This window comes from Meles meles, chromosome 4 (genome assembly GCF_922984935.1).
Source record: "Meles meles chromosome 4, mMelMel3.1 paternal haplotype, whole genome shotgun sequence".
Taxonomy (NCBI): domain Eukaryota; kingdom Metazoa; phylum Chordata; class Mammalia; order Carnivora; family Mustelidae; genus Meles; species Meles meles.
In genome coordinates this window covers 158,901,711-158,916,367 of record NC_060069.1, presented here as the reverse complement: position 1 = coordinate 158,916,367, position 14,657 = coordinate 158,901,711, and the positions used below count along the sequence as shown (strand labels likewise).

The window sequence follows — 14,657 nt, the reverse complement described above, 5'->3', positions numbered from 1 at the left end:
TAAATCCTTTTTAAAAAATTATATGATAGAACACATTAGTAGTAGTAGTAGAAAATGGTGAAAGACAATGAAGTAAGTTTATTCCATTTTACAAAAATTCCATAAAGATCTGTAACTTCTCTAGTTGGCCAACTCTAGAAGCTTTCAAATCAAGAAAGTTTTTCTTTTTTTTTTTTTCAAGATTTTATTTATTTATTTCAGAGAGAGAGAGAGTATGAGTGGGGGTGGGGGGTAAGGGGGTTAGGGGCAGAGGCAGAGGGAGAAGCAGACTCCCTGCTGAGCAGGGAGCCCGACACAAGGCTCAATCCCAGGACCCTGGGATCATGTCTTGACCCAAAGGCAGATGCCAACTGACTGAGCCACTCAGGTGCCCCAGAAAATGTTTCTTATCATTGAGTGAATTGTCTTTTGCTTCAACTTAGGTCTAAATAGCTTCTCTTTTTTTTTTTTCTTTCTCTCTCTCTCTTTTTTTTCCCAAATAGATTTTCTAACTTCCAAGGACTGAACAACAATTTGTCATTATTTTTGACTTGACACTAACAAATAGATACAGAATATAATGAGTATGAAATGGTTTTTCAACTACCAGCTATGATAGTATAGCAGATTAGAGGCCCTGAAACACTGTCTCAAAAACAATTTTTTAAAGAAGTCTGATTAAGAGAAGAAGTATAGACACATTGTTGAGCTGACAAAGGAAAGATCCTTGCAGGTGAGACCAGGGGTTCTAAGAATGAGCACATACCAAGGCAGAGTTTCTGACACAACCAGTAGATCTTTATGTCCACTTTGATGCCACAGAGAGTGAAGGCAGGAGTGATTGAAGCCTAGAGCCTAAGGTGTGGAGTTTTATAAAAGGAGGGCAGCAAAGGAGGGAGTGAAGGCGTCAGGCAGAGGGGCAAAGAAAAAGTCTCCCCACGAAAGAATGACAGACTAACAACTGGCTTCTTAACACCAACACAGAAGTCGGAAGAAAGTAAAATCATAATTTCAACATCTTTTTTTTTTTAAGATTTTATTTATTTATGTGAGAGAGAGCACGAGAGGGGAGAAGGTCAGAGGGAGAAACAGACACCCCATGGAGCTGGGAGCCCGATGTGGGACCCGATCCCGAGACTCCAGGATCATGACCTGAGCCTAAGGCAGTCACTTAACCAACTGAGCCACCCAGGCGCCCATAATTTCAACATCTTTAGAAAAAAACAACCATCAACCCAGAATTTTAGACCCAATGAAACTATTTTTTTCAGTGAAACCATTTTTAGACATGAGAGTAAAACAAACATTTTTCTGAAAAATGTCATTTTCAAACAAAAATTTAGAGAATTTACCACCAATAGACAGTCACTTAAAGAAACTTTTATAGGCTATATTAAACCAAAGAAAGTGATTTCAGATGTATTATGTATGATGCAAGAAGAAATCATGAGCAAAGACATTAATAAATATGTGTGTAAATCTAACCCTTAACAAGTATTGACTATAAAACAATCATTAGAAATGCTTAATTTGTGGGGTGGAATGAAGGCCAGCCACCTAAAGTACTAAAAAAAAACAAAATACATGTATATAGGGAAATGGTGATTAAGGTCTTAAGGCTCTTTTAATGTTTCGTGCACACATAGTTGCACATTTTGTTATTCCTCTTTAAGCTGTATTTTTATCACATGATACATTTCATAATAAGTTTTTAGTTATGTGAAATAGTTTGTCCGGTAACATCCGAGCTCTGAGAACGCCCTTCCCCCGCCCTAAATGGGCTTGTCTCCTGCCTCCCTCACAGTCCTGAGGATGCTTGCCTGTGCTGAATGACCAAGGTCCCCTCCGATTGTGTTCAGGCCCCGGGCAGGCACCCAGCCTCTACCTGGGCTAAGACCCACAGACTCCAATTTGGCATTGACAGACATGTCTGTATTACCAGTTAGTATCCTCTGCCAGGTGGGTAACCTGGCCTCCACTGCGCCTGGCTTTCCATCGGGTGTCTCCTTTCTCTAACTAACGGTTGTCAGCCATGCCCTCGGGATAATATCTTCATCCGTTCTGCATAGATAGAGCAGCAGGAGTTCCCGCTAGCAGGGACAGGATGGTACTTAGAACTACCATCGACATCCAGTCCCCTTACTGCTGTGGTGCGAGAAATCCACTGTCCGTCCTTGAGGGTCCTGCTACCTGCCACCATCATCAGACGAGGCATATGAGTGACCATTCAAGACAAGACCAGTGATTCTACATAAATAATAATTATTCTTACGGGAGGCATTTCAAGCTCGTGGGACACACTGACTGACCCTCCAGATCCATGCCATTTTAAACCTGACAGGGCCTTGGAAACCTTTGCGTCTCCTTTCAAAATCTGAACCTACAATACAAATAATCACTTTTAACTATTTTCTGGAAACCACGTCCTCTGCTTCATCAATGCACTTTCGTTAAGAGTGTCCGCAGACTGCAGAAAGCAAAGTTAGCAAAGCTGTTCATAAGATACACTACTAATACCTCTCTGAAAGCAGAAATGAAAAGAATTAACATTAACAGTTAAACATAAAATTATTTATAGGCTCGGGACACCTGGGTAGCTCAGTCTGTTAAGCATTCAACTCTTGATTTTGGCTCAGGTCATGGTGTCAGGGTCCTGGGATCAAGCGCTGAACTGGACTCTGAGCTCAGCAGGGAGTTGGCTTCAGATTCCCTCTCTCCTTTTCTGTCTGACCCTCCCCTTGCTGGCATACACACACACACATATTCTTTCTCTTTAAAATAAATAAATAAAATTTTAAAAATAATAATAAGGAGAATTTATAGGCTCATCTCATTAGATCCATATTTATAATAGGAAAAGATTATAAAATAATATTCAAAATATTCTATTACAAAATAATATATACTGAAATATTACAAATATATATCCAAATATTAGAAAATAATCTTCTTAAAAAGTAGAAGTCTTTTTCTTAGGAAAGAGGAAAACTTTTCTTTTTCTTCCACAACTAAAATGAAAAAAAAATCACTAGATCACACCAAAATGGGATAAGAAATGCCTTTGAGGTTTTCTTCTCATAGAAAAAGTAATTGCAGAACTTTTATACTAAGAGTTAACACGGGTTAAAAGCTACATATGTCAATATTTTCTCTACTATAACTAACCTTAACTTAAAAGGACAATTAAAATAAGCAAAAGTAAGAGATTTAAAATACTACTTTCACTGGAAAAGTACCAGAAGAAAAAATGAAATTATTCTTTTGATAATTTCCGAGTGCAGAAAACTTTTTTAAGTAAGACTCAGGATCAGAAAACATAAAGAAAAAGGATTCATGAATTTGTCTTCATAAAAAATGTCTTAAGTTCTACATTCTAAAAAAAATCACTTTAAAAAGCCAAAAGACAAAAATCACGGGAAAAAATTTTGCAACATCTATGGTCATAAAAGGGCTACTTTCCTTCACAAATGAAGACTCTTACAAACCAATAAATATTACTTGTAACCCAACAGAAAAATAGTGAATCATAGAGGGGGGAAAGATGCTTATAAACATAGGAAAAGATAGGCTTGCACACATAGACAGAAATCCAAGTCAGCTCTCATGCTCTGAAGTTCTTTGAGTTTTTAAATGTTTCTTTTCTTTTCTTTCTTTTTTTTTTTTTTTTTGGTTCTTTGTTTTAATCTATATGACCATATTTCTTTAATATGAATTATTATCAACTATTTCTTTAGCTTCTGTGGTATTTCCTGAACTGTGTGTATATTATTTCTCCAGAGAAAGCAAAATTAGCACAGAGATTCACAGTAATGAGAATAATTTCACTGATCTAATAGCTAAACTCTTCTCTTTTTCTATCACAGGCTCTTGCTCTTTGGGCATTCCTATTGGCATCTCTAATTCTCTCATATTTCTTTATGATCTCCAATAACTTCTTTGAACTGGTTTCCCCAACTGGGTGGCTCAGTCGGGTGAACATCTGCCTTCAGCTAAGGTCATGATCCCGGGGGCCTGCGATGGAGCCCCTCATGGGGGCTCCCTGCTCAGCGGGGAGCCTGCTTCTCCCTTTCCCTCTGCGCCTCCCTTTACTTATACTCTCCCTCTTTATCTTTCTTTTGACTAGTCCCATTCGAGCCTATTGAGGGCACCACCTCCCCTCTCCTGTCTTCCTCCAACATCTCTAAATGTTTCTTTTCAACAATTTGATTTACTAAACATAACTGTAAATTCTGGAGGCAAAGGTGACTTTCCGGTGAAAAGAACTATTAAATGTATCAAATAAAATTGCTGTTGAATCACAATGTCCAGAAGAGTTTTTAAGCTATCTAGATACATTTCCACAAATTTACCTTGCATCTGTATTAGGATTTGACTTCTGCAAATCATTCTTTATAAAAGTGAAAGCCGACCCTGTGTCTGCCTGGATTCATGAATGTGTACATCGTGAGACTGATCAGAATTCCTTCCCAACAAAATGTATACTCTGTTTGTACGAGTGACCTGCACTCTTCAAAATAAAATAAGGGAACTAAAATAATCCCAAGAACTACCAAATCACCATTTTATTGTTTCTATCCTTTTGTGAATCTTATATATTAGTGACTCACAATGGGTCTACCATCCAGGTATTAGTAGAAATAGATCATGTCCTGAAAACCATCAACAAGTTCAAATGCTGCCTCCAAATTAGCCTTTTTTAAAAGATTTATTTATTTTATTTTGAGAGAAAGAGAGTCGAGGGGGAGAGGCAGAGGGAGAAGGAAAGAGAGAATCTCAAGCAGACTCTCCACTGAACGTGGAGCTGGACTCATTAACTTGAGATCATGACCTGAGCCAAAATCAAGAGTCAGATACTCAACAGACTGAGCCACCCAGGCATCCCCAAATTAATCTGCTTTAAATAATTTCTTTTTTTTTTAAGTTTTTTTTTAATTTTTTTTAATTTATTTATTTGACAGACAGAAATCACAGGTAGGCAGAGAGGCAGGCAGAGAGAGAGGCAGCCAGAGAGAGAGGAAGGGAAGCAGGGTCCCCGCTGAGCAGAGAGCCCGATGCGGGGCTCGATCCCAGGACCCTGAGATCATGACTTGAGCTGAAGGCAGAGGCTTTAACCCACTGAGCCACCCAGGCGCCCCTAAATAATTTCTGATAAACATACATGCAGAAGAATTTCCTAAGAAACCAAATACTCACCCCACAATACTGCTCTTCATTGAAGATCTGGGGGGGCAAAGGGATTCCATTTTGAGGTTTTTTCTCTCCAGGAACATTCTCCCTCATCCACTTCCTATTGTCTTCATCTCCAGCAATGTCTAATTCCTTAAAGTCGATCTTATTAGCTTCCAAAAAGCCTACTACTTCTTGCTGCTTCTTCCTAATCTGGTCAAGAGTAGAGAAAGATCACTATTAGACTAGGGTTTTTTTATATTTTGCTTATATTTACATAAATTAAATCTTTTCTCCAACTATACCATACAACACAAATAATCTTGCTATTTTTTAAACAAGGAAAGCAATAAAGTCACACCTCTTCATTATAAAGGGTCAACAGAGTCATTGTTTAAATTCTAAAATTTTAATCTCACCAATGTTTCAGTCATGGTATAATCAACCTATTAAGAATAGAGATGTCCTCCTATCCCCCTAACCCCCCAAGATGGGATTGGGAGGGAGACAAACCATAAATGACTCTTAATCTCACAAAACAAACTGGGGGTTGCTGGGGAGAGGTGGGGTTGGGAGAGGGGGAGGGGGTTATGGACATTGGGGAGGGTATGTGCTATCGTGTGTGCTGTGAAGTGTGTAAACCTGGTGATCCACAGACCTGTACCCCTGGGGATAAAAATACATTATATGTTTATTAAAAAAAAATTGGAAGGGGAGGCAAACCATAAGAGACTATGGACTCTGAAAAACAACCTGAGGGTTTTGAAGGGGTGGGGGTGGGAGGTTGGGGGAACCAGGTGGTGGGTAATAGGGAGGGCACATATTGCATGGAGCACTGGGTGTTGTGCAAAAACAATGAATACTGTTACGCTGAAAAAAAATAAATTTTTTTAAAAATGCAAAAAAAAAAAAAAAAAGAATAGAGATGTCCCCACTCAGCATCAGGGAAATACAAATCAAAACCACAATGAGATACCACCTCACACCAGTCAGAATGGCTAAAATTAACAAGTCAGGAAATGACAGATGCTGGTGAGGATGCGGAGAAAGTGGAATCCTCCTACACTGTTGGTGGGAATGCAAGCTGGTGCAACCACTCTGGAAAACAGCATGGAGTTCCTCAAAAAGTTGAAAATAGAGCTTACGACCCAGCAATTGCACTACTGAGTATTTGCCCTAAAGATACAAACGTAGTAATCCGAAGGGGTACGTGCACCCGAATGTTTATAGCAGCAATGTCCACAATAGCCAAGCTATGGAAAGAACCTAGATGTCCATCAACAGATGAATGGATAAAGAAGAGGTGGTATATATACACAATGGAATACTATGCAGCCATCAAAAGAAATGAAATCTTGCCATTTGCGACGACATGGATGGAACTAGAGGGTATTATGCTTAACGAAATAAGTCAATCAGAGAAAGACAACTGTCATATGATCTCCCTGATAGGAGGAAGTGGAGATGCAACGTGGGGGGTTAGGGGGATAGGAGAAGAATAAATGAAACAAGATGGGATTGGGAGGGAGACAAACCATAAGTGACTCTTAATCTCACAAAACAAACTGGGGGTTGCTGGGGGGAGGTGGGGTTGGGAGAGGGGGTGGGGTTATGGACATTGGGGAGGGTATGTGCTATCGTGAGTGCTGTGAAGTGTGTAAACCTGGTGATTCACAGACCTGTACCCCTGGGGATAAAAATACATTATATGTTTATAAAAAATTTTAAAAATTAAAAAATAAATAAACAAAAAGAATAGAGACGTCCTCATCATAGCTTTTACTTGAAGTCTTTGATATGCTTTTAAATTCTCTGCTAAGCCTTAATGCAAAAATAATAATAATAATAATAATAAAATAAAAATTGGTCATGAAGAAAAGGGAGGACTGGGAGAGGAGCAAGAAGGAGAGGCTGACAAGACAATTTGCCACGAAACTCAAATACCAAGTACATCCAACGGAAAAAGCACTTCACTCACAGTTATGAAAACGGGCATGTGAGTCACATTGAACAAGAGGGACTTCAGAAATAATAGAGGAGATTGGAAAGCCCACGTGGAAATGAGTGAAAGGCAAAAGGACAGAGGAAAAACCAGGAAAAGCCAGTAGCTGTGTCTCCCAGTCACAAACAGCAACACAGTAAAGTACCCTATCCTCCCTCAGATTTCACCTTTCCACTCACCCGGAGAGCAGGACGCCAGCCTCACCTGAGAGACAACTCTTGGTGCCCTTCTCCCCACCCTGGGCTCTTGTCTACCAGCCACTATTGCTCAGGAATGCGGCCCTCTTCACAGTTCAGACCTCCACCCCCAGAGATAACGCCAACCATTCTCTCTCTTCAAAGAATTCACTCCCGAAATGCACAATGCCCTCTTTCACACATACTGGTAAACACCATGCCACTCTATGGACCCTACTTAGGAGCCTCTGGGAGAAAGGTCTAGAGTGGTCCACCAACCAGTCATAAACACGTGTTTACCCACTCTACTCTGCACAAGACAGTATACCAAGTTCTTCGTGTGAACAGACTCACAATCTGCTTATGTGGGTGAAAAAAAATGCAAAGATCTCATTTGTACATTCTAGGCAGTGAACATGCTGAAGATGATCAAGAGGCAAAATAAGTCATTTCTTAAAAATAAGCATAAAATATTGAGATTTTCTTTGACACGAATATAATATCTTAATTTGTTAAATCCTCTCCATAGAATGTTGTCTCATATCAAACAAACCATTAAAACTGTGTTATAGGGTGTGAGGCCCCTGTCATTCTCATGTAACTCGTTCATCAGCAGAGGTATGAGAATTTGAGAATCCCAAACAAACATTACAAAAGGCTCATGCCCATCCCAAATCTAGTGTCTAGCCTTAATGACCCTTCTTTGGGTCAAAACCAATTCCTTTCATAGATTTGTATACCAAAAAAATTTTATTTTATTCATTTTTACCAAAATGAATGAGTCTATCAATGACTCACGTGTAGAGTATTTCTTTCTTAATATAAGGAAAAATAAAGTACATATTGACACGTAAGCCCTGGAAGCAGGTCACAACCAAAACCAAATTAAGTTTTGGATTATGTAGAATTTGGTGGTAACCTTATTGTATATATTCTATGAATTATAAATATGACATAAATGAACATAAATAATTTTTATAAGTAAATGTAAATTGCAAGTAAAATTATATATATGTTAGTTATCCAGATTTGTAAAAGTGGTAATCACACATTTACTTTTTAAGTCACATTTATTCCATCAACATAGCAAAGGTAATACGTCTAAAAGCATTAGATCTATAAATTGAAGGCCACTGTTAGCTACAATACAACACTTAACCAGGAAGACTCAGTTTGGAGCAGGTGTGGACAAAAGTAAAAATTAAGGTCCTACAGAAAGGTGTGGGGTGACAGAATTTCCCCTAAGCTTCTGGCACATTCCTGAGTGTCACATTTATCAGAAGCAAAGGAGGAGCTCATGTTTCTCCCCCATGTGCCCTCCCCCAAGGCTAAGCTAGCATAACCCTCAGACCTTCTGCTCCTTGTCACCAAAACTGCACTCCAAATCCCATAGCTTCACAGCCGAATTTCTGAATATTACAAAATCCCATCAGACCTGATGACAGGTCGTTGGAACTAAATTACTATTTTAATTAATCATGCTTTCTATACATACTTGCCACCTTGTCCATAATTATCTGTGCCACTCTATAAATTACTTATCCCTTTGGCTATTTCCAGAGATAACTTTGCTGTTTGAAGAGCACAGATGTCTTCATTTTAGGCAGGCTTACTTTTAGTTAAAGATTCAGAAGGCAAATTCTGTCCAAACCCCTGTCTTCCTCCTCAAATACCCTCCTGGGAGCCCAGATTAGCCTGGCCGCCTCACCAACATTATTTCCACCTCTATTATTCATGCCTCAAGACTTGAGATGAAACAGAAGGATTTCATTTTATTCCACAATTTCTGGATAGATGAAAAACAGTTCCCAAAGCCCTGACTTGTGTTTCTGCAGTTAGAAAGTCAAAGAGGGATGGAGAAAATGGGAGGGGAAGATCTGTTTGCTGTTACCTCTTGCAAGACAAGCAATTGCATGTGCAGGAACTTAACGGACTGTTAATTGCTTGACCTTGTGTTAATTGCTATTTCTCAGCCCCTCACCCCTCAAAAAAGAGAAGAAAAGTAAAATCTGATTCTATTCTCCCCAAACACCAGTACTTTATACTGGGTTAAAGGCATCACTGATCTCACTGTTTGGAGCACCTGAGTTCTGCCGGGAGCTGAAGTTGAGTCTTAGGATGAGCCCAGAGGAGGAGAGAGCAGTGCAAGGAGTACATGAGCTCACCTGGTGACATGGTCACCTCTGCCCACACCCTGATGACCACCCTGAGTGGGGGCCCCCTCTCCCACAGTCTTTCCTCCTATTCAAGGAGCCCCACAGACCCTCCCAGGCAAAGTGCAGCTCTTCTCCATGTGGCCTCCTGAGCCAACCCCCAAGGACATAAGCTCCCAGAGGACATCAGCTCCCTTTGTGGCCCCCAGGGGAGAAGCATTCATGGCACCCAGTGGTTCTCACCACAGACACCATCTCCTCCCCACCTCCTGCCCCTTCTCCTCCCTCCAACAGCACCATGGCCAGTGCTGGCCTCACAGGCTGTACCTTCTTTCCAGGTAGTCCCTCTGAAGGATCTGGGGTCCCTGATGTCTGGGTCACTACGGGTCTTTGGGACTTCAGCAGAGGCTCAGAGAGCTCTGTGTTTCCTATCCTGTTATATTTACTCTTAAGAAAGTGTTCTTCTCCAGAAGTCACTGGCCACTGTTGGTTACCGTAATGTGTCAGAGTGATCTTTGAGTCATTTGCTTGGCACCTCCTTTTTATTGTCTCGCACAGTTAGGAGCTTTTCCAACCGAGGTCGCTGCACTTAGTGAAAAGCACACTGCAATTGAGTGGAGGTGACCTGCATTTCTCCCCTGGCTCAGAAGGCTGCTGTCTGAGCCGGGGTCCACTCTTGAATGGTCTTGTCTGCAAAATGGGAAAAGCACCACCCTCCTCAGGTTCTGGTGAGAACCAAGGAACATCACATGATGTGTGGCAGAGAATCTTGGACAAGGTGAGAGCCTGCACAGGGTTATCTCACTGACTTGTCCTGATTGTCAAGCCAGGTTAAGTAATCTGATCACCATTTTAAAATAACAAAGCTAAGGCACCAGTGAATTAAGGAATTTTCCAAGATCTACACCAGGATCCATTTCGTTCAAGGGTAGAGTTTTTGCTCACTATATTTACACTCAAGCAAGGCTGGAGGAAATGATGGACTAACCCAGGAGCCACCCTCAGGGTCTATCCTCCAAAGTCATGGTTCCAAGGGCTGTACATCTTGAAAACAACAAGGACAGTCCTCTCTCCCTTTGTCCCCCAGCCCACTGTGGCACTGGCCTTTGGGAAGACACAGACCTGCTCCGCTCCCAAGTTCTCTTCACTATGTTCCTTCATAAATCGGTAAAACATATGACATTGACTTATCGTCAACCATTCAGAAACATGACACACAGCTGCATATGCATAAGCCCAGGAAAAGACATTTCCTTTTTCATTTATTTCATTCATCCCCTAGAAATCATATGACCTCATTGACTAAGTTACAGGCAAGAATCCATTTTTAAAGTAAAGAGACTAAAGAAACAAGTAGTGAAGTGTTTGCAGACCGACCACCACACACACTGACAGCTGCTCTGGGGTTCTCCTGCAAAGAAGCTTCTGGGTGAAGTCCCTCCACCCAGGGAAAATCATTAGCACTGATACCATGGGAATAATCAGTTGTCCTTCTTTAGGATAACAGAGAAATTATTCCACCTACGTGGCTTGGTACAATTTTTCTGACACATAATCATCACAGACTCACACATACTAATATTAGCTAATAATTATGACAACTACAATAATATTGATAAACATTAACTAATGTTAGGGCACCTGGGTGGCTCAGTTGGTTAAGCATCTGCCTTCGGCTCAGGTCATGATCCCCAGGATCCTGGGATGGAACCTTCTGTGGGCTCCCTGCTCAACAGGGAGCCTGCTTCACCATCTTCCTCTGCCCCTCCCCCTACTAGTGCCCTCTCTCTCTCTCTCTCTCAATCTCTTTCTCTCTCTGTCTCTCTCAAATAAGTAAAATCTTTAAAAAATATATTTTAAACATTAACTAACATAAGCTAACAACAGTAATACCTAATACTTAAAACAACTATAATATTAAGTAGCCATATGTAAAAATTATAAAATTAACTAGTAATTATAATATGTATTAAGCACTGATTAAGCACGGGACACCATGTAAGGCACCCAGGGGCTTATTTCCTAAATCCTCATGGCAATGCCATGAGATGAATACTATTCTTACCCTCATTTTACAGATAAGGAAATTGAGGCTTAGCAAGGTGAAATAACTTTTCCAAGGTCAAACAGTTCCAAGTGACAACAAAACATTTGCTTAGGGAACCAGAATTAATGTGGCTTTTCTAAAATCCTAGGATGAACAGTGCCTCTCCAGCCCCTCTTAGGCTAACTCAATCATATGCCCAAACTTCAAGAATGTAAGACATCAAACAATCCTAAGAACTCCACAAGTTTGTCCACCATCTCTGGAAAGAGGCATAAGGCACTCACACGTGGCCTACAGAACATGTAGAAGATTAGTCACTGGTAAAAGTTTCCGCAAAGCATCAACAGGATACTGAAAGCCCACTAAAGCCATTTTCTTCAGTAAAAATTATTTTTAATCTAATAATCCAAAAATGTGCTCTTTATGATCAACTAAAAGTTTCTGAGGACATCAACAGTCACAAAAGATTTTGTGGTTTTACATCTGGAATTTTTCCTCCTCTGTTTCTGTTAAAAGATGCTCCACAGGGGCGCCTGGGTGGCTCAGTGGGTTAAGCCTCTGCCTTTGGCTCAGGTCATGATCTCAGGGTCCTGGGATCATGCCCCGCATCGGGCTCTCTGCTCAGCGGGGAGCCTACTTCCCCCCCACTTCTCTCTGCCTACTTGTGATCTCTCTCTCTCTCTCTCTCTCTCTGTCAAATAAATAAATAGGAGAAAAATAAATGAAACAAGATGGGATTGGGAGGGAGACAAACCATAAATGACTCTTAATCTCATAAATAATCTTTTTTTAAAAAAAGGTGCTCCACAGATACTAAGTGGTTGCTGGTGGGTTGTGCTCAGAGGGACAACCAGTCTCTTCTGTCTTGTTCTCCTCCTGTCCTCTGGAAACTGCACGAACTTTCAGGGCTGTCGGTGGGGGCATTCAAGAGCCAGCACTGGGGCTGCTCCCAGCCAGCTGCTGGCCAAGGGTATCATCCCCGGCTGAGTGAAATCCAAGCTGCAGGATGGCCCAGGAACTAGATATAAAAGGAAACAGCCCCCTTGCCGGTGCTGTTTCATCAGGACTGATGAAATGGCTTCCTCCTACACCCCCCAAAAGCCTCAAATGCTCCCAGAAATGTCAGTCTCCAATAGACACTGCAGGTTCAAGCCTAAAATCAAAGACCGAAGCATTGTCAAGGCGAAGTGGCAGCTTCAGTTACCCTTGTTTCTTCAGGCAGGTCTATCCTGCACAGAAGGAAGGCAGAAACTGGCAGGGTAATTCTGAGCCTGGTCCCAGGGAAAGCAGAGGCAGCTTTATGGGGTGGGCTCCTCACACCTATTTTTGGCCCATTTGAATTCCTAGAACGTTTGAAACTGTGGCCTTAGAGATGTTTGCTCTTGTCACTGTGACATCATTTTCCCCAAATAATACTATTACACATGCTAACTTTACACTTTTGGTATAGTTACATCACACACGTACGTACAATTGACCCTTGAACAACGCAACTTTTAAACAGCACGGGCCCACTTATACACAGATTTTTTTTTTCTATAACTGCGGAAAGTATGGTAAAAGTATTTTCTCTTTCTTATGGTGTTCTTAATAACATTTTCTTTTCTCTAGCTTACTTATTATAAGAATACAGTTTATATTACCTATAACATACAAGTATGTTAATCGACTGTTTATGTTGTCGGTAAGCCTTCTGGTCAACAGTAGACCATTAGTGAAGTTTGGGGGAGTGAACAGTTATACACGGATTTTCCACTATGCAAGTGTGAGTGTCCCTCACCCCTTGCCGGAATTGTTCAAGAATCAACTGTAATTACCTCCAGGAGTCATTTTGGTAATCTGGTTCATCACACCCTCCTAATATTGTTACGCAAATTGTCATTTATTTGCAACTTTAAATTAGTCTACGCCTTACAGAATGATGGGCAGAAACACTCCACCAAAAAAAAAAAAAAAAAAAAAGGCTTTGATTCTATAGTATATGCGAACACAACACAAATCCCATGTTTGAAAATTTTAGCATCACACACGCCCCCTTCCTGGAACCCCTTTCACACCCAGCTAGCCCGGAGCACTCATTTTCCGCACGTCTTCAACACGGCTGGAGCAAACGCAGAAAGCAAAGGCACGCAGGCTTACTGCGGAGCCGCGGCTGACCTCCCCTCCCCTCACAACAGAAACTTCGGGCCAACGCTGGGCCAGACCCGCCGCTTCTACTTCGCGGTCTGAGTCTCTCAGAAAATCCAACAGTACGCAAGCCGCACGATGCCAGCAGACACCTACCGCTATGGACCCAGAAGATGTGGCAACAAACACTTTGATAACCATTTTGACAGTCGGGAAAAGGGCTCCCCCCAACACACCCCCGCGAGGGAACGCGGCGTTAGACGGATCCCGACCGCGGCCCCGGCCGGGCAGGTGCAGGTTGCAGCAGGTGCAGGTGCCAGGTAGCAGCAGGTGCCAGGTAACAGCAGGTGCAGGTGCCAGGTGCGAGCTGGCGGCCGCCCAGCGCGGTCTGAGCCCCTGAGCCTCCCGCCGCGACTTTAGACCTGCGACTGCCAGCGGCGGTGCCGGCGGCTCGGGCTTTCCCGGCCACTGGCCGGGGGCGAGAGGGGATCTGCCAGGCGAAGACGGGATTGGTGGATAAAAGCAGCCACTGACTTTAAACGCCGGACAACAGCCCCTAAAAGGCCAGGCTGCGCCGCGCACCAATCGGGCCGCCGAGCACCAATCCGCGCTGCGCAGGCATAGACGCCTGAGGTGACAGCCGAGCGCCTGGGCGCTGGAAAAGCCCAGAAGACGCCAGCTCCTTCCCTGGGGAGGCTGGGTTTGCAAGGCTTTGGGCAAACGGACCGCAAGGGTCCGAACAGCCACACAGGCCTTGAAACAAGCAAAGGCGTCCTGACTTTCACATTTTCCGGTCGGTTTAAAAAAAAAAAAAAAAAAATGGTGAACTCTTATACAGAGATGCCTTTAGACGTGGCCCACTTCCAGTTTTCTCCCTTTCCCACCTGTTGCTCCTAAAGAACGAAGCTGACAGACCACAGAGGTGTAAGGTTTCACTGACATCCCAGACAAGGCAGGGCGGCAGAGGCGGGCTGTCAGCAGGGATGAGTTCAACAAGCGAAATGTCT

At 42.2% G+C, this 14,657-nt stretch overlaps 1 protein-coding gene across 1 annotated transcript in view; it reads right to left on the bottom strand.

Moving 5' to 3' along the window:
* SH3BGR (SH3 domain binding glutamate rich protein) overlaps positions 1-14,111 on the bottom strand; it is a 53,084-nt gene extending 38,973 nt beyond the window's left edge. The window contains exons 1-2 of the mRNA XM_046001612.1: positions 13,807-14,111; positions 5,173-5,358 (exon numbers count right to left, since the gene is read on the bottom strand). Coding sequence (XP_045857568.1) covers positions 5,173-5,358; positions 13,807-13,851 — 231 coding nt within the window. The 5' untranslated portion in view covers positions 13,852-14,111. The remainder of the gene's footprint in view (positions 1-5,172; positions 5,359-13,806) is intronic.
* Between the last annotated feature and the right edge of the window lie 546 nt (positions 14,112-14,657).